This window comes from Trichechus manatus, unplaced genomic scaffold, assembly GCF_000243295.1.
Source record: "Trichechus manatus latirostris isolate Lorelei unplaced genomic scaffold, TriManLat1.0 scaffold00042, whole genome shotgun sequence".
Lineage (NCBI taxonomy): Eukaryota > Metazoa > Chordata > Mammalia > Sirenia > Trichechidae > Trichechus > Trichechus manatus.
The window spans coordinates 9,945,076-9,972,313 of record NW_004443978.1 but is presented as its reverse complement, the minus strand read 5'-3'; the positions used below and the strand labels follow the sequence as shown (position 1 = coordinate 9,972,313).

General features: G+C 40.8%; 1 protein-coding gene across 2 annotated transcripts in view; it reads right to left on the bottom strand.

The window, feature by feature from the left end:
* DZANK1 (double zinc ribbon and ankyrin repeat domains 1) overlaps nucleotides 1-27,238 on the bottom strand; it is a 134,750-nt gene that overhangs the window by 13,527 nt on the left and 93,985 nt on the right. For both annotated transcript variants that reach the window (XM_023731409.1, XM_023731408.1), the window contains exons 11-19: nucleotides 25,818-25,940; nucleotides 24,851-25,015; nucleotides 22,478-22,667; nucleotides 18,771-18,874; nucleotides 16,813-16,887; nucleotides 14,908-15,004; nucleotides 14,396-14,496; nucleotides 9,073-9,153; nucleotides 8,220-8,347 (exon numbers count right to left, since the gene is read on the bottom strand). In XM_023731409.1, the coding sequence (XP_023587177.1) occupies nucleotides 8,220-8,347; nucleotides 9,073-9,153; nucleotides 14,396-14,496; nucleotides 14,908-15,004; nucleotides 16,813-16,887; nucleotides 18,771-18,874; nucleotides 22,478-22,667; nucleotides 24,851-25,015; nucleotides 25,818-25,940 (1,064 nt within the window). The remainder of the gene's footprint in view (nucleotides 1-8,219; nucleotides 8,348-9,072; nucleotides 9,154-14,395; nucleotides 14,497-14,907; nucleotides 15,005-16,812; nucleotides 16,888-18,770; nucleotides 18,875-22,477; nucleotides 22,668-24,850; nucleotides 25,016-25,817; nucleotides 25,941-27,238) is intronic.

Here is a 27,238-nt window from a genome sequence, read left to right as displayed (position 1 = left end):
ACCAGGGATGTAAAAGACCTAAAGAAAGAAAACTACAAAACACTACTGCAAGAAACCAAAAGCAATCTACAGAAATGGAAAAACATACCATGCTCATGGATAGGTAAACTCAACATTGTGAAAATGACAACTCTATCCAAAGCAATCTACAACTACAATGCAATCCTGATACAAAGACCAATAGCATTCTTTAAAGAGATGGAAAAACTAGTCATTAACTCTATATAGAAAGGAAAGACGCCCCACATAAGTAAAGAAGAAGAAGAATAAAGTTGGAGGACTCACACAACCTGACCTCTGAACCTACTACACAGCTACGGTAGTCAAAACAGCCTGGTACTGGTATAACGACAGATACATTGACCAGTGGAACAGAATTGAGAACCCAGATGTAAATCCATCCACCTACTGTCACCTGATCTTTGACAAGGGCCCAAAGTCCATCAAATGGCGAACAGTCTTTTTAACAAATGGTGCTGGCAAAATTGGATGTTCATTTGCTAAACAATGAAACGGGCCTATACTTCACACCATTCACGAAAACTAATTCAAAATGGATCAAAGACCTAAACATAAAACCAAAAGCTATAAAGATCGTAGAAGAAAAAATAGGATCAATGCTAGAGACCCTAATACACAGTATTAACAGGATACAAACCATAACTAACAACATACAAATTCCAGAAGGTAAGCTAGTAACTGGGATCTTCTAAAAAGTAAACACTTATGCTCATTAAAAGACTTCACCAAAAGAGTAAAATGAGAACCTACGGATTGCGAAAAAATTTTTGGCTATTACAAATCTGACAGAGGTCTAATCTCTAAAATCTACAGGAAAATCCAACACCTCTACAACAAAAAGATAACTAATCCAGTTTAAAAACGGGCAAATGAAATGAATAGAGACTTCACCAAAGAAGGCATTCAGGTGGCTAATAGACACACAAGGAAATGCTCGCCATCACTAGCCATTAGAGAAATGCAAATCAAAACCACAATGAGATACCATCTTACCCCAGCATTACTGGCACGAATCAAAAAACCAGAAAATAACAAATGTTGGAGAGGCTGCAGGGAGATTGAAACTCTTATGCTTCTGGTGGGAATGCAAAATGGTACAACCATTTTGGAAAATGATTTGGTGCTTCCTGAGAAAGCTAGAAATAGAAATACCATATGATCCAGCAATCCCACTCCTAGGAATATATCCTAGAGAAGTAAGAGCCATCACATGAACAGACATATGCACACTCATGTTCACTGCAGCATTGTTCACAATAGCAAAAAGATGGAAACAACCTGGATGCCCATTAATAGATGAATGGATAAACAAACTATGGTACATACAATGCAATACTACACTACGATAAAGAACAATCATGAATCTGCAAAGCTTCTAACAACATGGATTAATATGGAGTGCATTATGCTGAGTGAAATGTCAATCACAAAAGGACAAATACTGTATGAGACCACTACTATAAAAACTCATGAAAAGGTTTACACTCAAAAAGAAACAATCTTTGATGGTTACGAGGGACGGGAAGGGTGGGGTGGAAAAACACTACATAGACAATAGATAAGTGGTAACTTTGGTGAAGGGTAAGACAGTACACAGTACTGGGGAAGCCAGCACAACGTGTTCAGGGTAAGGTCATGGAAGCTCCATGGACAAATCCAAACTCCCTTAGGGACTGAATTACTGGGCTGAGGGCTGTCGGGACCGTGGTCTCAGGGAACATCTAGCTCAACTGGCATAACATAGTTTATAAAGAAAATGTTCTCCATTCTACTTTGGTGAGTAGCATCTGGGGTCTTAAAAGCCTGTGAGTTGCCATCTAAGATACTCCACTGGCCTCACCCCTTCGGGAGCAAGGAAGAATGAAGAAAACAAGATACAATGGAAAGATCAGTCCAAAGGACTACTGGACCACAACTACCACAGTCTCCACCAGACTGAGTCCAGTACAACTAGATGGTGCTCGGCCACCACCACTAACTGCTCTAACAGGGATAACAATAGAGGGTCCTGGACAGAGCTGGAGAAAAATGTAGAGCAAAATTCTAACTAAAAAAAAGACCAGACTTACTGGCTTGACAGAAACTGGAGAAACCCCAAGAGTATGGCCCCGGAAACACTTTTAGCCCAGTAATGAAGTCACTCCAGAGGTTCACCTTTCAGCCAAAGATTAGGCAGACTCATAGGATAAAACAAGACTAAAGGGCACACCAGCCCAGGGGCAAGGTCTAGAAGGCAGGAGAGGACAGGAAAACTGGTATAGGGAACCCAAGGTTGAGAAGGGAGAGTACTGACGTGTCATGGGGTTGTTAACCAATGTTATAAAACAATACATGTACTAACTGTTTAATGAGAAGCTAGTTTGTTCTGTAAACCTTCATCTAAAGTTTAATAAAAAAACAAAAAGATCAGAGGAAAACACCTTAAAATCTAAAAAAGAAAATGCGAGATGGAAAATACGAAAAAAGAAAAAGACAGACATGGGGGATAAATTCAGGAGGTCTACCATTCAACTAACAGGAGTTCTAGAAAGAGAGAATAGAAAAATTGGAGGGGAGAAAATACCAAAAGGATAAAAGAAGAAATTTTCCCTGAGCTGTAGACTTTTCACAGTGAAAGCGCCAACTAGGTGAATGAAAACACCATTTTGAAAAATACACTTGTGAAATTTTAGAACATCAAGGATAACACTTCCAGAAAGAACAGACAGGTCACAAACAAAGGAACAAGAATTTGCCATAGAATTCTCATGGGCTATGCTATGACCACCCATTTGTTAATTCATCTGTACTACTGTGGTGGCTTGTATGTTGCTGTGATGCTGGGAGCTATACAACAAGTATTTCAAATATCAGCAGGGTCACCCATAGTGGACACATTTCAGTGGAGCTTCCAGACTAAGACAGACTAGGAAGAAAGGCATAGCGATCTACTTCCAAAAATTCTGACTCGCTTGCTTTGGACATGTCATCAGGAGGGGTCAGTTGTTAGAGGAGGACATCATGTGTGGTGAAGTATAGAGCCAATGACAGCATGAGAGACTGTAATGGGTAAGGTTGTGTGCCAAATTGGCTGGGCCATGATTCTCAGTGGTTTGGCAGTTATGAAATGATGTAGTCATCCTCCATGATATGATCTGATGTGATCAGCCAATCAGTTATAGGGGGAGTTTCTTTGGGGGTGTGGCCTGCATCCAATACATATATGGACATTTTGGCAAAGCTCACTTGCTTGCTCTAGATCTTGCATCTGGCTTGTCATCATCTGACCTCTGGTTCTTGGGACTTGAGACAGCTGCCTGCCATACTGCCTGCTGATCTTGGGATTTGTCAGCTTCTGCAGCCTGTGAGCCAGCAGCCTGCTGTCTGACCTGCTGATCTTGGGTTCATCAGCCCCTACAGCTATATGAGTCAGGAGAAGCCTCCAGCCTGATGCCTGACCCACAGACTTGGGACTTGTCAACCTCTACAACCATGTGAGCTATTTCCTAGAGATGAATACCTCTCTCTTTCTCTGCATATATATATATATATATATATATATATAGAGAGAGAGAGAGAGAAGGTCCATGAGAGCCAGTATACGACCTTGAGTATATCCTACCTGAATTTAGAAACCATCACAAGAATAGATTTGGCACATTGAACACTAATGACCAAAGACCAGATAAGTTGTAGAATGACATCAAGAACATCATACATGAAGAAAGCAAGAGGTCATTAAAAAGACAGGAAAAAAAAGAAAAGATCAAAATGGATGTCAAAACAGATTCTGAAACTTGTTCTTGAATGCACAGTAGCTAAAGCAAATAGAAGAAATGATGAAATAAAGGAGCTGAAGAGAAGAGTTCAAAGGGCAGCTCAAGAAGACAAAGTATTATTATGAAATGTGCAAAGATCTGGATTTAGAAAACCAAAAGGAAGAACACCATCAGCATTTCACAAGCCGAAAGAAATGAAGAAAAAAATTCAAGCCTCAAATTACAATACTGAAGGATTCTACTGGGAAAATACTGAACGATGCAAGAAACATCAAAAGAAGGTGGAAGGAATACACAGAGTCACTGTACCAAAAAGAACTGGTCGATGTTCAACCATTTCAGAAGGTAGCATATGATCAAGAACTGATGGTACTGAAGGAAGAAGTCTAAGCTGCACTGAAGGCACTGGTGAAAAACAAAGCTCCAGGAATTGACTGAATACCAATGGAGATGTTTCAACAAACAGATGCAACACTGGAGGTGCTCCCTGGTATATGCCAAGAAATTTGGAAGACAACTACCTGGCCAACATTTGGAAGAGAGCCATATTTGTGTCCATTTCAAAGAAAGGTGATCCAACCAAAATGCAGAAATTATCAAACAATATCATCAATATCTCACGCAAGCAAAATTTTGCTGAAGATCATTCAAAAGCAGCTGCAACTGTATATTGACAGGGAACTGCCAGAAATCGAAGCCGGATTCAGAAGAGGTAGTAGAATGAGGGATACCATTGCTGATATCAGATGGATCATGGCAGAAAGCAGAGAATACCAGGAACACATTACCTGTGTTTCATTGACTATGCAAAGGCATTCAACTACATGGATTGTAACAAATTATGGATAACGCTGCAAAGAATGGGAACTCCAGAACACTTGACTGTGCTCATGAGGAACCTGTAATAGACCAAGAGGCAGTCATTCGAACAGAACAAGGGGATACTGCCTGGTTTAAAATCAGGAAAGGTGTGCGTCGGGGTTGTATCCTTTCACCATACTTATTCAATCTGTATGCTGAGCAAATAATCTGAGAAGCTGGCCTATATGAAGAAGAATGGGGCATCAGGATCGGAGGAAGACTCACTAACAACCTGCGTTATGCAGATGACACAACCTTGCTTGCTGAAAGTGAAGAGGACTTGAAGCACTTATTGATGAAGATCAAAGACCACAGCCTTCGGTATGGATTACACCTCAACACAAAGAAAACAAAAATCCTCACAACTGGACCAATAAGCAATGCCATAATAAACGGAGAAAATATTGAAGTTGTCAAGGATTTCATTTTACTTGGATCCACAATCAATGCCCATGGAAGCAGCAGTCAAGAAATCAAACAATGCATTGCATTAGGCAAATCTGCTGCAAAAGACCTCTTTTAAAGTGTTGAAAAGCAAAGATGTCACTTTAAGGACGAAGGTGTTCCTGACCCAAGCCATGGTGTTTTCAATCACCTCATATGCATGCGAAAGCTGGACAATGCATAAGGAAGACTGAAGAAGAATTGATGCCTTTGAATTATGGTGTTGGTGAAGAATAGTGAATATAGCATAGACTGCCAGAAGAATGAACAAATCTATCTTGGAAGAAGTACAGAGAGAATGCTCCTTAGAAGCTAGGAGGGCAAGACTTCGTTTCACATACTTCGGACATGTTATCAGGAGGGACCAGTCCCTGGAGAAGGACATCATGCTTGTTAAAGTAGATGGTCAGCAAAAAACAGGAAGACCCTCAACAAGATGGATTGACACAGTGGCTGCAACAGTGGGCTCAAGCATAACAACGATTGTGAGGATGGTGTAGGACCAGGCAGTGTTTCATTCTGTTGTACATAGGGTCGCTATTAGTCAGAACCAACTTGACAGCAACTAACAACAACAACCATGTTCCCCATCATCCCGAAGTAGCTGGCTTGCTAGAATGATAGAATGGCCTTCTAAAGACACAATTACAGTGCCAGCTAGGTGGCAATACTTTTCAGGGTTGGGGCAATGCTCTCCAGGAGGCTGTATATGCTCTAAACCATCATCCAATATATGGTGCTGTTTCTCCCACAGCCAGGATTCATTGGTCCAGGAATCAAGGGGTGGAAATGGGAGTGGCACCACTCACTATTACCCCTAGTGATCCACCCACAAAATTTTTGCCTCCTGTCCCCGCGACCCTATGCTCTGCGGGTCTAGAGGGCTTATTTCCAAAGGGAACAATGTTCTCACCTAGAGACACATCACTGATTCCAGTGAAGTGAAGATGGGCATCTATTATCCAAAAGCTAACAGCCCACTTCTCTTTGTTACTCTCCTCATGGAGACCTTGAATCTGTTTCTGTAGTCTGCCAGTAAGAGGTATCAGCTTTGGAGGAGGATGTGTATTTCTCCATAGCATCTCCCTTTCTGTTGAATATGTCATTCTGGTAGGAATGACACAAACATGGGAACCAGAAACACTACTGAAGGGCTCTCTGTCACCGCCCCCCACCCCCCTCACTACTTAATGGAAGTTATCTTGTGTGGAGACCACTTAGCCTGCTTCTCTTTGCTTGGGGTAAGAGAGAGCATTGTAATCCTTGTTTGCTAAGGAAAAACTTGCTGAGCCCCTTCTCCAGGAATGCCAGACCTCTGAACAGCTTTGCAATAAAATGGATTGAGCCTCAAGGTTGTGTTCCTGATCTACAGAAGCCCAGCGATGGGGCATAGGCCAGGTTGATCCAGGTCTAAACACTTGAAACTAACATATATAAACCAGACTCAGCAGAATTTGGCTCTCAGTGAAAACATTCACTTTCCTCCTTTGGTATACACTGGAAAGGACGAAAAGATCTCTGTGCTCTCTTCTGGGGGAGGGCCTCCAATCTAGCTTTCTTTCCATCTTTACATGCGTGAGCTAAATAAAGCTAATAGTAACTGTGATAACATACTGGGAGTAACAAAGGGCTATTATGCACAAGGTGGACAGACGGGTATAACCACAATGTCAGACCCGTAGAAATGCAATGAGATCATGTGTGGATACATGTAAATTTGTAGAGTGGTGATGAAGCAAATATGGAAACTGAGGGACGTCAAAGCAAGACAGATAATTTGTCTGATGTCCTGAGTACCTTCATCCTCTTAGCCCGACTTTTCAGGAAGTCGGGACTCATCATACTTAAGCATCAATTCAAAATATGCTCAAGGGGTCTTTGTAACAACCACAAAACATTATACCTAAATGTTATAAGCAAAGGTTGTCTGGATTATAAAAATATAAAGTATATCTTAACATAAAACAAGGCAACATCATTTTTATTAATAATGATGACAATTTAACAGTCATTCTTGTGGAATGGTGAAGGAGTTGACAGTATGATGAACGTGAACCCTAAGAAACTTGAGAAAGTAAACTCCTGCCATCAAATCTTTACTCCAACATATCAAACATTCTGCTATAAAGATAAAACTAAAGAAAGGGAGTGAGAGATGGTAGTATCTACCAATATAGCTGTCCTATTGGGCAAAAACTTATAAAAAACTGAACATAGAAAAATGAATAGGTATGTATTTTGCATAAAAACTCTGGAGAAAATTTCAAAACAAGGAAAAACAGAAGTAAAACTATCTAAATCCTAGCCCCTGCAGTGCTGACATACTCAGCACCACCTCTCACTGGCCCGCCCTACCTTGTCTCAGTAATAGTTAGGAGGCGGTAGTGACAGATATCTGAGATATCACTGGAAGACTATTTCAACGACTTGGTCAGCAGGATATAAGCAGTTATTCACCTGAAACCTGAATGGCCCACACTTAAGGAACTTTCCGCCCCAGGTTTCCAAAGTAATTTGCAAAAGAACAATAAAATCACAAAGCTGGGAAAGGTCAGGAGGCAGGACAGAGCCAAGGCTGGAAAAGTAAGGAACAAAACATCCAACATGACTGATGCCTCTCCCTGCTCTCAGCTGGGGAACCCAGGCCCCAGGAGGTAGTGGTGAACTCAGATGTACTAGCCTCCTCCCCAGTGGTGTAAGAACCCAGAAATAACCACACAATGTTTTCTTTCTACGTCAACTTCATAAGCATATTTCCACAGGGAACAACTGGGGCCCTTCTTCTCTTAGTACATCCTAACAGTTCAGAAATCATGATGAAAGTATTTCTTAACATCCCAAGGGCCAAGGATTTGTCTGCCCCACAACAATGTAAATTCCCGAATTAACAAAATGTATCGTCATTTATAAAAGCTACTAAAATCTTGGTAAAACAATAGTCAATTCTTTTGTCTTACTCAAATTTGGAAATCAGAAACAAATAAGCCTCTTATGTAGGTTGAAATGGATGAAAATGGTTCTTAGGTGTTTCTAACTGAACAGGTATGTGCAGACTGATTCTGCTGCAGCGAAGCCCCGAGAGCGACTAGCTGCCTGCGACACGGCCAGAACTCTCCTTTCAACACCTTCACTTACAGTCCCGACTGCTGGTCGACGTGTGCTCCTCGATGCACGAGAATCGGAATTGCTGCGTGGTGCTTGTTCATAACAGCCACGGTGATAACAGGCCGGTCTTCGTTATCACTGCAGTTGGGATCCGCCCCCTGCAGCATATGGAGAAGGAAAATCTCGCCACAAACCCCTGCACCCTACAGCAGCCAATCACCATCCTATTACGTGTAAAAAACAGTGTGTTGCGGTTCACAGTTAAAGTTCTTATGGAACTAAACTGCTTTTAGATCAAAGGAGAAGAGAAACAGAAACCCTATGTTGTTATTATTTGCTGTTGAATTGACTCTGACTCTTGGTGACCTTCTGCATAACAGAACAAAGCATTGCCCATTCCTGCACTGTCTTCACGATTGTTGATACGTTCAAGTCCATTGTTGTGGCTATTACGTCAATCCATCTCATTGAGGGAAACCCTAAGACTCCACCTATAGTGAACAGAGCTGCCAAATCCCCTGGGCGAAAAAGCTGCTCCCCACATCAGGAGGCACAGATACCCCTGACAACCTTACTTCTTTAGGAATCCCAGGCCCAAGGTTGCATGGGATCGATCACATGGGTCACAGACCAAGAATTAGATCCATCTTTATACATGTTACTTGGGCCCACTTTTCTGCCTATTTTCTTTGCTATAAAAACTAGTAACAAGTAACAATATAATGCCCTTGACTATTCATTTCATTCATTCTCAAACATTTCTAAATATTAAATGGCACTATAATTTTCACAACACTATTGAACGAAACTTCCACCTGGAAGAGATGTAAGTGCAACGCAGGTCTGAAAATCCTCAGAGACCCGTGCTTTTGGGTACACTCACTTCATCAAGCAGCTCTTCAATTACAGAGACTCTTCCTTCCCCTGCAGGTCCGACTTCCTTTAGCAGGTGTCTGTTTTGAGGCTGGAGAATTACAGAATGTGGTCATTTCTATGGTCTCAAAATAGGTTTACAGTCAAGTCTCACTTGCCCACGGCCAATCCACTAGGCAAATGTTTCCTCACCAAGGATACAGCCACATTCTCAGTTGTGTTCTGAGCCACAGGGACAGGCAAGCATGAGTGTGAGTATGAATGTGTGTGCGTATGAATGTGTGTGTGCATGTGTGTGGTCTTCAACATGTAGCAGCAATCTGAGCATCTCTGGGTGATGCAGACAGTTAATGTGCTGAGCTGCTAACCGCAAGGTTGGAGCCCACCCAGAGGTGTCTTAGAAGAAAGGCCTGGCAATCTATTTCCAAAAAAAATCAGCCACTGAAAACCCTATGAAGCATAGTTCTACTCTGATATACCAGGGATCACCATGAGCAGAGTTAACTCTATGGCAACTGGTAACTGGTAATGTAACTCTTGCTGATCTCGGAAGCCCTGACTTGGGAAGGACACCACACTGATGATGTTTTAAATTCTTAAGGACAGGGAGGCAATGAGAAGCCCCACACTAGTTTTATTATGAATATTTCTAGGCAAAGCTACCAGCTGAACCCTAAAATACTTTGTAGAGTGTTCAGTGGCAGCCTGAATATGACAGCTCAGAAAATGTGCTTACCCAAGAAGAAAATCAATAAAGCTGACCTCTTGTTTAGAAAGGAAAAGTCACAATTATCATTAGAAACCTAAAGAATGTATTATCATTTACATTTTCAAAGTGCTATAAAATTATTTTGATGAGATAATTCTCAGATTAAATCTAAACTCATCTTTATATTTAAAGACTTTCAAAGTGCTGGTGGCTGAAAAACTGAAGAAAGCAATCTAGAAAGCAGAAAGCATTACTTTTAGTATGTTCCTGCCACTGGATTCCAGCGTTAAGTGAAGGGAGGTCAGGGGACCACCACTCCTTGTTTCTAAAGTGGAAATAATACCCACCCCCTCCCTGGCTCCCTGGGAAGCCATGGGGATAAGGAAGTCCGTCAAGGACTCTGAGCCTTTCAGAAGAAGATGCCAACTCCAGGCTATGGCCTTCCTGCTCTCGGGCGGAGTGCCTCAGAACAAGGTATTTTAATCATTAATCCACCAAGCACTGTTGTAAGGGGCCCCTGTTTATGCTGAATTTCATTCTTTAGGGGGAAATGTACTACACTGCACTAGGATGTCAACCTCATGAGTTCTGAGACCTTTGTCTCTTTAGTTAATGTTTGTTTGAAATGGAGAGAAGAAACCAATTTATTGAGCACTCTGGAGGTGATTTGTCACTGTTTATGCCCAATGTAAGAACCCTATTTGGAAAGGGTTCCTCAATTTGGAAAGTGCCCACATTACACATTACTTTTCTAGGCTCTCTTGCAGCTATGGCCTCTACATATGTGACCTAGGTCTGGCTTCTCAGCAGACTTTGAATAACATTTTATTTTTAAAATTTAGATCACACCTGGTACGTATTTGCTCAAAATGATCGCTGAATGACTGAATTAATGTTTTAGTTTTTGACACTTACTGCCAAAATGCAAATAAGATAACAAAGACATACAACAATGGGGGGATTCAGGCCACATACTGAATAAGAGAGTAGAGACTCTAAAATTGTAAGCTGTTATTAAGTTCATGGAGCACTATACTCCTCTTATGCTCCTAACAACACTTCAAACTAGGGGAAGGTAGAGAGTGATAGGAATCACAAGCAATAAAAGTTAAAACAGCAAGAGGCCAAATAAATAAACGGGACCTCATAAAAGTTAAAAACTTTGTTCATCAAAAGACTTTACCAAAAAAGTGAAAAGACAAGGTACCGACTGGGAGAATATCTTCAAAAACCATATATCAGACAAGAATCTAATAACCAAAGCATATATAAAACTTTGACAACTTAAACAAAAACACAAATAACCCAATCATAAAATGGGCAAAGGACTTGAACAGACATTTCACCAAAGAGGACATTCAAATTGCCAGCAGACACATGAAAAAATACTCATTATCATTAGCCATCAGAGAGATGCAAATCAAAACCACAATGAGATACCATTTCACTCCCACTATGATGGCTAAGATTAAAAAACAAAATAATTACAGCTGTTGTGGAGAGCAGTGCGGTTGTTCCTTAAAACACTAAAAATAGAACTACCATATGACTCCTGGTGTATACCCAAAAGACTTGAAAGCAGAGACTCAAAAAGAGATTTGTATACCAGTGTTCATTGCAGTACTATTGACAATAGCCAAAAGGTGGAAATAACCTAAATGTCCATTAGCAGATGAATGGTTAAACAAAAATGTGGTACATACATACAGTGGAATACTACTCAGCCAGCAGGAGGAATGAAGTCTTGATACATTAAGTCTTGATACATGTTACAGTATGAATGGAGCTTGAAGACATTATGCTGAATGAAATAAGCCATCACAAAAGGACAAATATTGTATGACTCACTCATATAAAAAGACAAGAACAGGCAAATATTTAGAGACCAAAGTTTATTAGTAGTTACCAGGGGCAGGAGTGAGGGGGAAAAAGGGGGGTTATTGGTGATGGAAAAATTGCATTAATTAACGGCAGCATTGCACAGCCAATTACTGTAATTGCTGTAAGTTGTACACCCGTAAAAAGTTTAATTGGAAAAAGTTGTGTGATATATTTACAACAATTGACAAAAAAGAATAGCTGCTGAGGCTGCTTATGTACAACCAAACACCTCATGGGATTTGGTTCTTTGGTTTGGCTGTTTAGGGTCATGGTTTCATGGGACACTCCAGTTAATTGGCCTAATAATGTGTTTAGTGCTTCTGTTCTACCTCCTAGTTCTCTGTGTAGTGTCTGGGGTCTTAAAAGCTTGCAAGCGGCCATCCAAGGCACAACAATTAGCCTCTACTCACCTGGAGCAACAGAGGAAGAAAGAGAGTCAAGAACAGGGGGAGGATATGGCATGTGTAGCTAACTGCCTCCATGAACAGCTGCCTCCTTTGTCATGAGTCCAGAAAAACTGGATGGTGCCCGGCTACCATTTCTGAAAGTTTTGATCAAAGATTCCATAGAAAAATTCTGATCAATAGAGGGGGGAAATGCAGAACAGCATTTACAGTCATCATGGACTCTAGACCTTCTGGAGCTATGGAGGGTGGATGAACCCCTGACACTATTGCCCTGAGATAATCTTTAAACCTTAAACCAAAAATATCCCCTGAAGTCATCTTAAAACCAAACAATGGTTTAGCTTAACTAGTAAAAAAAGGTCTCTTTTAAGAACTACCTATACGGAATCATATTGAGAACAGCAACTCAAAAGATCAGATAAGAACCTTAGGGGGCAGTGGGTTCATGTTAATGAGGGAGGAACAACTCAGAGAAGGAGAGTGAGAATGGTTGTGCAACTCGAAGAATGTAATCAATGTCACTAAATCGTACATGTAGAAACTGTTGAATTGGTGTATGTTTTGCTGTGTATATTCTCAACAACAACAAAACAAATAAAATCTACAGAAAAAAGTTAAAATAATTCTAAGGTCTTCTATCCAGATTCACTAGTGTTTATTACATGCAAAGTATGTGGCGGGAAAGAACAAGATGAAGAATAGATTCCCTGCCTTCAGAGAAATCTTGATGCAAGTCAGAAGCTCATATGGGCACCACCAAGGAAGCTTTAGGAGCCCTGGTGGCACAGTGGTTAAAACGCTCAGCTGCTAACCAAAAGGTCAGCAGTTCAAACCCACCAGCTGCTCCTCAGGATGAAAGTTGTGGCAGTCGGCCTCCATAAAGATTTACATCCTTGGAAACCCGGGGCAGTTCTACTCTGTCCTATAGGGTTGCTATGAGTTGGAATCAACTTGATGGCAGTGGGTTTGGTTTTAAGGAAGATCTGAGTGCTTGGCTTATCTGAAGGTGGAGGAAAAGAACTGACATTTTACCCCTTCTCCATCTCAGGCTAGGAGACGAAGTCTTTGGGGCTTGTTCCTAATTGCATTTGTTTGTCATACTGCAGCCAAAAGGGACCAACTAGAAAGTGAGGTGGTGGACTTGAACAAGGACATCCACAATTCCTTTCTTCAAAGCTCCAATTGAAATTATTCATGGTGTATATTTTTGAAAAAGAAAACTCTAACAGCTTGGGACACTTTGAAAGTGTAACATCAGTGGACCAGAAATTCTGCAGAATCCCAAGAATATTGAAAGTAAATGAAATCTGACTGACAGGGAAATCAAGGCAAAGAAAAACCAGCTGAGGACACGAGAGTTATGAGTGTTTTCTGGAGAAGCTCAAAGTTAATCAACAAGGAAGGCAGTGGTTAGGTGCAAGCTGAATTCATCAGTGCATTATTAAAGGGGTTTATCGTGAATTGCCCTGGTGGCACAGTGGTTAAGAGCTACAGCCAGTAGTTCGAATCCACCAGCTGTTCCTTGGAAACCCTATGGGGCAGTTCTACTCTGTCCTAGGGTCACTATGAATCGGAATTGACTCAACAGCAATAGGTTTATTGTGAATAGCTAAGATGGCTTTTGCCCTCCCCTTCTCACTCATGCAACAAGGGCAGGAGACTTTTGCTACTGCCTTAAATCCTGACAACTATTTTTCAGAAAGTATGTAGTTTGTGTGATAAAGCACATTGGGAGCACTGGGGCTCAAGAACGAAGGAATGCAAAGCCCAGATCACCATAACAGACACAGGGAAGAGTGTAGAAGGCAAAGACAGAAGGACAGCTCCATCCAGGAAGGAAACACACTAAAGTGTTTCACGCCACCAGCACTACCACCACCTCAACAGTGACAATTTAGGGTACCCCCATAGCTTTCTTCATGTTCCCTGCCCACAAAACCTCCAGGGAAGTCTGCCCAACAGCACGCCCTGTCCACACACACAGGCCACATGCTTGTCTGGACACCCATGCCAGGCACCTGTACTACTCAGACTATTTCTTCATTTGTCAACATGATCAGACAACCAAGGATCATTGCATACTTGAGGCAAACCAAAAACAGAAAAGAGAAGGAACAAAAAGAGCAGACAGAAATGACCCGAGAGGAAACAGAGGTGATTCAGGAAATCTTGAGATATTTGGGAGGATTCTCTCTCCATAAAATAAAAATACACTGTTATTAAAAAAAAAAAAAAAAGGAAAACCAGAAAATAAGACAGTATTCTGCCCTTAAAAATGTGAAAATAAAACATTTAATAGACAGGCTGAAGAGGACAGCTACAAGGAGTACACATACTGTAAGCTGTTTTTTCTTTTCTTGAAATGTTTTGGCCTTGAAGTTCTTTGTCCTCTTGACTTTTTCAGTGGTATCTGAGGTACTCTGGCTGTAGTCACTTACTGAAATGACAAAACGTTGAGGTCTAAAATGATGCCACCTCCCACTCCCCACAGGTGAAGAGCTACTCTGCTACCACGTCATTCAAGACCACTTTGAGACACTTCTATTTAATTAAAACTAGCCAGGAAGGACTCCTGGAGCCGTTTCCCTCAGTCCAGGAACCAGAGAAGGGTTAGAGTAGAAGGGGATTGCGGTTTTTAGCCCCAAAAGAGCATCCCCAGATGAATCTGCCCAGGTCCTGTGAAGGACTTCAGAGTCTTACCCTTGGCTTCAGGAAAGCCAGAGGAATAAAATGGCTGGGACACAAAGATGTGTGTTGGGCTAGCAAACTTTAAGCAATTCTCTGTTGTCCTTGCATGTCTGTCAATTGTTTAAAATTGTTTAAAAATCCCCAGAGGGGAACAACTCACCCAAGCTGGATCTGCTGCGGCACAGCCCATTACCACCCTCGGTGACACTGCTCAGAAAGTGGTCACTGAAATCCACCACCTTGTTGAAGTAAAGGTTCTGGCCAACGACAAAATTCAAGTACCACAAATGATGAGGCTGCTGTGTCCCAACAGGAAGAATTCTCTCCCTATCTACCTGTTCCTCTTGTGTTAATGACATCTCTATCTACCCAGTCAAGCCTGAAACATAGACACCGTTCCTGACATCCTCCACACCTCACCATGACATGTTGTCCATTTTGCCTTTTAAACAGCACCTCAGTCTGGCCCCTCCTCTTTGTCACTATGGTTGCAGCCCCTCGTTTCACATGAGGACCACTCCAACAGCTTTCCAACAAGTTTCTGCCAGCCCACCTTCCACCTGGCTGCCCTGTCACCTTTGTACAATTTATAACTAACTGTAGCCCTCCCCTGCTTAAAACCCTTCAATGTCTTCGATTTAGGGTGACAGGATGGGGAGTCTCCAGGCTGCAGAGTTTGAATCCCGGTTCTGTCACCTTCTTGACCTTGGAAGAAATAAGTTGCTTAACTTCTCTGAGTCTTGGTTTCCTCACCCGCAGAGTGGAATATTATGACCTACCTCAAAGGGATGTTGTGAAAGGGAAATGAGAGAAAACAGGTGCTGTGAAATGGGCCAGACATGGCATACTGTATCCACCTGGACTGGTTCCCCAGCGTGGCATCCTGCCCCACCCCATGCGGCTGCCCTCCGGCCATGCGCACCATCATCTGCTGCTCCCTGGACACTAAGACACACAGGCTAAAGAAGAAGACATTCAACCTGGGGACAATTCCTCCCCCTCTGCTTGATAGACAGTGTGTCCTAGATGCTGTCGGTGCCGCACCTAGTCCCCCTTTCCCAGTCAGGATATCCAACCCAGGTGCTAACTGCTCACAGCTGATCTTCTTCTCCAGGGACCAGCTCTCAGTAGATGAGTGTTGCCTTGCTCTAGAGGTTACGGCCCTTCCTCCCCTCGCCTCACGCAGGGACAACTTTGTGGAGTTAATCACGCTCCAGAGCTCCCCATGGATCCGGCTAAAGCTAGACTGCTCAAAATCCGTCCTCACACACATTCCCCACTTTGTCGTGCTTCCCTCCCTCCCTCTGTCCCTTATTCTGAGAGCATCTCCCTGGCCCAGGCTCTGCTCGGAACATAGCATTTAGTGCTTGAAGTGGCTTCAAAGCACTTTCATGGGCATTATCCCATTTGATACTCCCACCCCTTTCTGAGTCAGGCCAGGCCCTGTATCTATCCTAATTTTAGAGACACTTTTACAACCTTACAAGGCACATAGCCAGGGCCTAATGAATGTTAGCTCCCCTCCTTTTCCTTGCTTTCTTTCCCCATTGTAACAACCCATTAATTATTCCTTTGCATATTCTGACTTCTTGTCCGATAAAACTAAAGCTGCACATACACTTACAGGCCCTGTGGTAATGCTCCAGCCACCATATAAGAGGACAGATCAAGAGAGACACGGCCACAACGTTTGATTTATTTTATACAAGGCAAGCAGGCCAAAGCCTGTATCAGCAAACATTTTATCATCAGTCTTTCCCTAAATCAACTGTATCACAGACATGCCATCACACTTCAGTGAGTACTAATAAGTCTGAGAACTATAGGACCAATACAGTGGATGATAATTCCAGTTCTTACTATATTTTTACATGCCCGAAAGCTGCCTTCCTTGATATTTAGCTCAATTACTTATTTAATTGTATGAAATTCCTCATGTACAGTCAAGTTTCATAATATCCAAAACTTCTCCTTTCTGTGGATTAGAGCATTTCTATAAATTGTAAGCCACAATTTACTAGTTCAGTTAATTCTCAAATGAATAACTTCTGAAGATGTTACTTACCTTGTTTGAGACTTTAATATAATTCAGCCTGATGCTAACTTCACAACCATCTTCATGGACAGTAGCAGAGATAAGCTTTTAAAAAAGTAGTAAAGAGAATTCACAACTTGAGCAACAACCTAGAAAATCTGAGGTGTTAAATGCTAATTAAATATTTAATTAACACAAAAGAAGGCAGGAAAGAGGACAGAGAGACAAAAACTAGATGAGATAAATAGAAAAGAAATAGCATAGTGGCAGACCCAAATCCAGCCATATCAATAATTCTATTAATTATCAATGAAATCCAATAAAAGGGTAGAGACTGTCAGACTGGATTAGAAAGCAAGACCCACATTTATGCTTTCAAAAAGAGATACGTTTTAAATTTAATCCTAAGAGGGTATAGAAGGCGGGCCTTGGCAATTGGGGAACAAGTATCACAGTCGAACAGCTTTTTGTATAAGTAGTGGGAAGAATTTAGATTAAACCAGGAGTTAGTAAATGTTTTTGGTAAAGAGACAGATAGAAAATGTTTTAGGTTTTGTGGGCCATATGGTCTCTGTTACTAATACTCGACTTTGCCATTTAGCACAAAAGCAGACATAAGACAATAAGTGAATGATTGGGTGTAGCTGTGATCCAATAAAACTTTACTTACAAAACTGGGCAGCAGCCTAGATTTGCCCTGCAGACCATAGTTTACAGAATCCTGGATTAGGCCAAAGAGTTTATAAACCATCAAAGTAGATCATCAAAGAAAACTGAGCAATGCCTGACAATAACAGAGTTTCCATGTTGGCCTATTTGGTAGCAGAGGAGTGGACAGGCAGATTTTAAAATGTTCCTTCTAGTCTCATGACAAACAGATGAAAAGGTCCTCTCACAAAGGTCACCTACATGTAACCTCTACAGTGATGGTGTAGTTCCAGAGAAAGGGCATGGGGTTTGGGGTCCAACAGACCTGGCTTCAAATCCTGAATTCCCCGAGACCCAACAGTGTAGTCTTGGGCAAGTCACCAAACCTCTCCGAGCCTCAGTTTTCCAAACTTAGTGGTATTAAAGAACACCCATTTTCTTATGCTCATGGATTCAGACAGGGCAGAGCTGGGATGACTCTTCTCTGCTCACATGTCTGAGGCTTCAGCTGGGAAGACACAAATGGTGAGGGGGTGGCTTGATGTTGGGGGCTGGAATTATCTTGTCTCATCATTCTATGCCTCACAACTGAGCCGGGATGAATTGAGGACTGGGTTCAGCTCGGACAGCATATTGGAGCACCTACGTGTAACCACTCTGTGTGGCTTGGGCTTCTCACAGCAGGGTGGCTAGGTTCCAAGATGGAGTTTCTCAAGAGGGAGCATCTGGAGATGAGTATACCAGCAGGAGGAAGATGCACCGCCTTATATGACACAGCATCACTTCTGCCATAATCTATTAGTTGAATGGTCATGGCCCACCCAGATTCAAGAGGAGGGACATAGACGCCACCTTTTGAAGGGAAGACTGTCATAGAATTTGTGGCCATTTGTCAAACTGCCACAGAGGTAATACTCCTACCTTGTAGGTTTGTTATGAGGGCAAGAGATGATGAATATGATGCAGATACTGAGTGTGTTGTTCAATAGTAATCATAATGATTATTATTGCTGTTAATATAGTATATGATTTAAGTGCACAATTTGGCTGGACTAAACTCTTCCAGTCCTTTAGCTCTGACCATCAGAATTTCCATAACATATGCCATCTAAGCATGAAGTGTTCAGAATCTTACTGTCTCAGGTCAAGTGCTCCAGAAGTACATCCTGAGACAAGACTCAAAATGATGTGCTCCCAGGGGACACTAGTAAGAAAGTGTGGAAAGCAGTGCAGAAAAGAGAAAGAAGCAAGCAAGGGTGCAATTTCAGGCAAAGTCCCTGGGAGGGTCATTTCAGCCCAATCACACAGAAGTGCTCTGGACTCATCTCAGAGTTCCCCACCTTTCCCATCCTGGGTTCTGCAATTAAGGTCCGGAATTCAGGGTTGTTCTGAGCATAAGCCCTGAGGTGAGCAGAGATATGATCCAATTGTTTTCTCCAGTATCCTAAAGGAAGAAGAGAAACCCAAACTCAGCCATGTGGATAATTCTTCTGTGCTGAGAAAGAAAATGATAGCATGGAGCGTGCATTCTCAAAGAGGTTATTTTCCATTGCCAAGCTTTGTGATGGTTTTACTTCCTAAACCTCCACTATGTACAGGGTCAAATTCCATTGTTGTTATCAGCTTCTTTTTATACATAACTAAGCACAGAATGGAGTCCCTAGGTGGTGCAAACAGTTAAACACTCGGCTACTAGCCAAAAGGTTGGTGGTTTGAACCCACCCAGAGCCACCTCAGAAGACAGGACTGTTGATCTGCTTCTGAAAGGTCACAGCCTTGAAAACCCTATAGAACAGTTCTACTCTGTACACATGGGGTCTCCGTGAGTCAGAATCAGCTTAATGACAACTAACAACAACATTTAAAACTCGTAAGATTTCACATGAAAGTCTGGATATCCACTTTCTTGTGTACAGTTGGAAGATGTGGCCTGCCTTCCTGCCCAGACTTAGCTGGGCTGGAGCAACAGGGCATAGCCCTCCACTTGGCCATAGTTCTTGCAGGTCCAGCTTCCTGTCTTTACTAGCCTGCTTTGCCTAGTGGCCATTAGAGTCTGAAAATCCATATCAAATCATTTTTCCAATGAGCACATTCTCAGCACACACCTGAGAGCAATCAGGTAGCTTTTTTAAGGTCACTCAGCACGGTTTAGAAGAAAGAGCATGTGAATTGCAGTTCAAACAGACTTCAACTTAAATCCGCATTTAATCTACCATTCATTAGCTTAGTGAACTTGAGCCAGATACTTAATCTCCCTAAGCCTTACTTTCCTTACCTATAAAATAGGACTAATACCTCCTACCTAATGTGTTGTTATGAGATTAAGTAAAAAAAGAGCCTGAGTGTCTTAGTTTGGGTTCCCTTAAGAGCAGAGACTGAAAGAAAGACTTAGGACAGGTGGTTTATTTGTATGGTGATCCTGGGAAGCACAAGAGATGGAGTAGAGACAGGGAGATAAGGAAAGGAGGAAAGTCACTGAAGAATATGTTAAACTAGTTACTACTGTGGACAGCTGGGGCTCAGTGAAGATCAATATACAAAAATCAACTGTATTTCTATACACTGCCAGTGAAAAATCTGAAAAATGAAATTAAGAAAACAATTCTATTTATGACACTCACTGCCATTGAGTAGATTCCCACTCACAGTGACCCTATAGGACAGAGTAGAACTGCTCCATAGGGTTTCCAAGGAGCGGCTGCTGGATTCGAACTGCCGACATTTTGGTTAGCAGCCAAATACTTAACCAGTACACCACCAGAGCTCCCCATTTATGATAGCATCAAAAAAAAAAAAATTACTTAGGAATGAATTTAACAAAAGAAAATTGAAAACTACAAAACTGTTGAAAGAAACTGAAGAAGGTCTAAATAAATGAAAAGCCATCAAGATTGCTTTGGCTATTCTGGGTCCCTTGCATTTCTGTAAGAATTTTAGGACCAGCTTGTCAATTTCTACAAAGAAGTCAGCTGGGATTATGATAGGGATTGAATTGAATTTGTAAATAAATTTGGAGAATATTGCCATCTTAGTAATATTAAGCCACTGAACCACCACTGCCCTCAATGAAAATGGCTGTAGGACTCTTATTATGCAGAGGGAGGAGAAAGTCAAGGCCTGCCGACAGCTCAGCAAGGGACAAGGAAAGGTTATCCCACAGGGTCAGTGGGAAACTAAACATACACTTGCATTTCAAGTTGTGCTTGTTCAATGCATCAGGTATAAATACATTAAAGAGAAAGTGGGGAGACAAAAGGGGCAGGTTCCTGCTGTGTCAACCACCTTGAAGATTCTTCCAGAAGCCCCCAGTGACTTCTGCTCACATATCATGTCACCTGACCAACCCCGACTGAAAGGGAAGCTGGGAAATGTGGTTTTTAGTGGGCACAGAGCCATCCCAAAATGAAAACAGCGTTCTGTTTGTAAAGGAGCAGGTGTGAAAGGACACTGGGCAGCAAACAGCAATCTCCACCACAGATCATGTCTATTTTGCTACATGGGTCTATTGCCATATGGTGGATCTTAGTAATGTGCTGACTGGAAACTGGAATAAATGGGATGCACCTACCACTGTTCCTCAGTATGCCTTGGAAGCATCTTTTAAACACTTGCTTTCAATTACAAAGTCCCTCCAAACTTGCTCTCTAAAAAGACAAAACATACTGGCTTACCAGAGATTGAATGTGGCTTCATCATTGCGTCCACCCTTCCTAACTTTCCATATACCTTTCCCCTCTAAGAATCTTATTCTGCATCTCTGTTTCTTGAGTTTGTTGCAACTAGAGTGAGAAATGCCTTCAAGATCACATAATGCCACAGCTATAAAAAGAAGTGAGTTGCATCTCTGAAACAGCAATTTTTATAGGAAAAGTATCTCACTGATATTTGGGTCAGTGTGCTATTTAGGGGCATCAGTTGTGTTACTGCTCATTCCAAAATTCTTTTGTAGAAGTTGACAGCCTGATTTGAAAATTTATATGGAAAGACAAAGGACCTAGAAATAGCCAAAACAACTTTGAAAAAGGAGAACAGAACTGACACTACCTGATTTCAAGACTTATTAGAAAACTACAATAATTAAGCAATGTAGTATTGGTGTAAACATAGACAAAGAGATCACTGGAACAGACTAGAGTCCATAAACTAACCCACACATATATGGTCAACTGATTTTTGACAAAAGTGCTGAGGCAGTTCACTGGGAGAAAGAACAACATTTTCAACAAATGATACTGGAACAATTAAAGAGCCATATGTAGAAAAATGAATGTCAACCCTTACCCCAAGCCATATACAAAATTAACTTGAAATAGATCACAGACTAAATGTAAGAGTTAAAATATAAAACTTCTAGAAGAAAACAAAGGATAAAATTGTAGTGACCTTAGATTTGGCACAGATTTCTTAAATATGTCATACAACACACAAAGTATAAAAGAAAAAAATCAATAAATTGGAATTTCTTAAAATAAAATGCTTTTTCTCTTCGAAAATATATTGCGCTAATAGCACTGTTGGTTCTGATTGGGCAGTGCCCATCTGGTCATTCCCATCCCCAGAAGGGCAAGTTGAACACTTTGGCACTTGTACATTTGAGAGACAGAGGAAAGGGATAACAGTGCATTAAGAGATAATGGCATGAATTGTACATGTAGAAACTGTTGAATTGGTATATGTTCTGCTGTGTGTATTCTCAACAACAACAAAAATAAAATAGATTATTAAAAAAAAAAAAGAGATACAGCAGATGGCAATAACGGCAACAGACTCACAACATTTCTACCATAATACAAGAAGGCAGTATGTGCAATTTGATTTATGAAGTAGGGCTATGGCTAAAATATCATAGTACTAGAAGCTTAACGAAGAGCTATTATTCAAACACAGAAGAATTACTTGAAAAAAAGAACAATAAAATGAAGTCACTTTTCACACAGGAAAAAAAAAATCTCAAAGGAAGAAGAAAGAGAAGTTATTTTGTTTTGTTTTGTTTTTAGAAAAGAATGAGCTCCCTCCTGATGACAAGAAAGCGAGTTTTTCCCATCACCTCTTCCTGGGCTGATGGCTGTGAGGACAGGTCTATGATCACTCATCTTCTCCCGCCTTTGTTTCTGAGAAGTCAGTTCCAGCTCCTTCTTTGCTAGCAGCTTGCTGGATGGGTAGAAAAGGCCAACAGTCTGTGTGCTGATGTCCTTCTTAGACCCAGCATTGGATCCAGGCAAAGGAACATTTAGGGACTGCCAGGCAGATCGAGGCTATGAGCAAGGCAGAAAACATAAAAAAAAGGAATATAATTTAGTGAATCCTCTATTTTGCTCATAGAAAACAATGCTAACCAGAAGTAGAATTATCTCCTAGAAAACTTTATGTTGAACTAAAAAGGATTTTCCAGTCCTTGCCTCACATTCCTTACTTCTTTCTTCCCCAGCAACTTCCAGTATGATCCATGAAGCCAGCCCCATTCCCGTGGCATTTACTATCTCAAATTCAGCAAATTACCTGATGCTCCCTGTCCTGACTGAGGCCTGGAAGATATCAACCCTCTCAGCTCTACCCTTCAATGGAGCACAGACTTCACTCCCCATCCAGATTTACCCACTGGGCACCAACGTTTTCTCTGACATGCTCTCCTGCATGTGGACCTGGGGGCCTGGCAGGGATACCATGTAAGATTATGCAGGTTGTGCACTGCACAAAGCAACCACATCTAAAGGGGCACCATTCACATGGTGGACATGATATATTTATCAGGACAATTTTCTGGTAGGTAAAAGAAAATGTCTAACAAGTTAGTGTATTACAATCAATTACCAACAGAAGGCAGTCAAGTGTCTTGAGGAAAGGGTACCTTTTTCTCATTAGCACAAAGGTGCATATGGGATAGTGGCAGTCCCTGGATCTATAAATCCTTCAATCTGGGCTAATGCTGTGGTTGTTGTTGTTAGGTGCCATCGAGTTGGTTCCAACTCATAGTTACCCTGTAGGATGCAGTCGAACCACCCCACAGGGTTTCCAAGGAGCAGCTGGTGGATCTGAACTGCCCATGAGCTCCCTAAAAATGTATACAAAATGCTGAGTGCATGAATATATGAACATGAGGAATTGTCTAAATTCATGAAGAATATGAATCAGGATCAGCACAAAGATGGTTCCTATGAGGCAGAGGTCACACATTCCTCTGCTCTCCAACTTCTTCACCATTTCTGACACCAGCCATTCCCCCCCAAAGAATCAACGCAAAAGTCCACATAAAAGAACTCATGTCACCACAGTGCGTATGCATTCTCTCTAATAATTATCAACCTTCAAATTCTTATAATGAAACGATAAGAAACCTGAAAAATCTTTATCTAGCTTAGAAAAATTCATAAAATACTAAAGAGAAGCCAGTTAAAACTTAAGTACTGAAAAGACCCAGGTGTTAAAAATGGCAAAAGCAATCTTATACACCTGGTGTAAGTCTTTCTAAAATATAAAACAGCATGGGGAAAAGTTCTCAGTATGCTACAGAAGAAGTTCAAGAGAAGGGAAATACATTTTGTCCCATGTGTTTTGGATCTACTCCTCCCTAGAGACATTATGTCCATTGCTTTGCAAATGCAAATAGACCTCAATTTACTACACATAAATACATATCCAGATCTTTGATTTCTGAAGAAATCATTTGGGTGTTTAAAATCTAAAGTGAGTTTATTTACACACTTCATTGAAAGTCCACGTGAAAGATGTCAAAGAAAACAATTAATAACAAAAAAAAATCTTACTTTGATTTTAAGGGTTTTTTTCTCACCCACGAACTTAAAAATATCTAACCCAAAACTGATGCTACCTACAGCTTTGCTGGTCTGTTCTTTTCACCCACAGATGCTAATCAACTTTGTAGCCTGGTTATAATAAACAGTAAATAACAACAGTAAATAACAAAACCATTACCTTATGATTTAATTTAAAAGACAGGGAGCTTACCTAATTTAAATTTCAAAAAGTCTTACCTCTTTAGGTGACTGGATTGCCAAATTTTTAGCCACCAGGCCAGAGACCACCTAGTAACCTGGTAACAGCGACCTCAGTAAAAGGGAAAGGGCAGGGTTCAATCAATCGTGTTAAGATTAGCCAATGGTTGCTCTTCTATTCTTTTCCCTCCTCTCCTCTTTACAAGCTTCATTATAACTAGCCCACGTGGAGTCATTTTTGTTTGTTTTTAGAGTCAGAATGATCTCCCTATATGCATATAGAGTAACTCCTTGGAATAAACTTTATATTTCAATTTTTTTGAGCTTTGATTTTTTTTAACAATGGCCTAAATGTTTTGACTCTCTTTCCCATGGAAACCCAAGGCCTGGGTTGATTTACAGAGTACACAAATTCGGGGTCACGTTCTCTTCTAGGGCACTAGCTCTTACCATGATGGGGGACTCACCTTAGAAAAAGGGCAGGGTTCTCCATTAGCTGGGGCCATGCCGTTTTCCAAGCTTAGTCTTGCCAAGGACCCCACATGAATGCCACAGAAGCCACAAAATCGAGCAGATGGGTAATTGCTAGCTCCACATTTAGGGCAAACAGAGCAGCAACTGGAAATGCCACGCTAGAAGATAGGAAACATTTTCCATTTTTATGAATAATAATACTTTCCCATAGAATCATATTTTTCCTATACCACATAATCTCTAGTCACAAATATAACATAACATGCTCATATACTCTGACCCAGCAATTCCAGCTTCTAGAATTTATCCTACATATGAACAAGTACACAAAGAAGTATATTCAAGTCTATTCCCTGAAGCATTGTGCTATCAGAAGGAATAACTGGAAAAAACCTAAATGTCCAGGATAGAGAATTGCCTAAGTATATTATGGTACATCCAGACAATAGAATATTATAAAGCCACTGAAAAGAATGAGGAGATTTTTAACAAGATATATTGCTAGGTGAAAATAATTGGATCAGTAAAGCTACCAGTTTACTTACAAACACATTGATTACCTGAAAGACCACCACAAAAACTGGGTAACAGTGACTGCTTCTGGGAAGGGGAACTGTGGCACTGGGATGAGAAAGGAGACAAACCCTTCACTATAGACCCTTTGCATTACTTGCATGCAATACTTATTTAGATAAATAAATACATAATTTTTTTTTTTAAAAAAGAGGTCAGTAAGCAGATAATTCTTAAAAGAAGAAACGCCAGTAGTGAACAAATGTGTGAAAAGTTTCAACCTCAAAGAAATGCAAATCAAAACAATTATGAGAGACCATTCTCAAAGAGAATTCATTATCTCCAGATTCTTAGTAAACAGGTAAGTCCCCAAATCTTCAAGGCCACAGAAGAGGACCCTGTATCTCTCAGGGGTAGTGGTGAGGTGCTCAGTTCTAAGACACCCACCTTGGTTCCACACCAGTTGCAAAAGGAAGCCTCCTGGTGATTCTGGCGACCACATTTGGAGCAGGAAAAGGTCTCTCCTTTCTGAGTGGATGGGGGAGGGGGTTTATTGCCACTGCACATTGACTGGGGAACAAAACAGCATTTACAGGCAGGATCAATACTCTATTCTCCAATGCCCCTCCCAATCCAAAAAGAACAAAATCCCAAGTCAATACAAGCCCCAGGAATATAGCAGTTTTTGCCCAAATGGGTAAAATTATGATGGGCTTCATTAATCAATAAATTAATTCCAAGAACACTCATTCCTTTACAGAAACTCAGTAACATTAGTGCCCCACTCAACTTGATATTCCTCAGCATCTTTAATACCAAGTCTACTGTTTTCCAGAGTAGGCCATATGCTGTGCCATAAAAGAAGTCTGAATAAATTTAAAATAACTGAAATCATACAGAATATGTTCTCTCACTATAATGAAATTAAATTATAAGTCAATAACAATAAGATATCTAGGAAAATCATACATATTTGGAAATTAAACAACAAACATAAATAAACCATAGGTCAAAGAAGACATCACAAAGGAAATTAAAAAATATTTTGAACTGAATTATCATGAAAATACAACATATCTAAATTTGTGAGATGCTGCGAAAACAGTTCTTAGAAATTCATATTTTAAATGCTTATATTAGAAAAGAAAAGGAACCCTGGTAGCACAATGGTTAAATGCTTGGCAGCTAACCAAAAGTTAGCGGTTCAAACCCACCAGCCGCTCTGTGGGAGAAAAGACCTGGCAATCTGCTTCCATAAAGATTACAGCCTAGGAAACCCTATGGGGCAGCTCTGCTCTGTAGTATAGGGTCACTGTGAGTTGGAACTGACTTGACAGCAACAATAACAACATCATTAGAAAAGAAAATTTTAAAATCAATGATCTGAGTTCTTACCATAAGAAATTAGAAAAAGTAAACCAAATTAAACCCAAAGCGAAGAGAAGGAAATAATAAAAAGCAGAAATCAATGAAATAGGAGACAAATTAAACAAACAAACAAAAAATAGAGAAAAATCAATGAACCAGAAGCTGGTTCTTTGAAAAGATCAATAATATTGATAAGTTTCTAGACGGGCTGAAGAGAGAGAAAGAGAAATTACCAATGTTAGGAATGAAAAAGGGGATATCATTACAGACTCTACAGACATCAAAGTGATAAAAAATGATTATCATTAACAAAATGCCTGACACTACCAAGCATTGGTGATGATGTAGAGAAGTTAGACCCCTCATACTTTACTCATAGATTTGCAAAATGCTGCAGCCACTTTGGAAAACAGTATGGTTTAACTTATAAAGTTAAACTTGAATTTACCATATAACCCAGCAATCTCATTTTTAGGTATTTACCCAAGAGAAATGAAAAC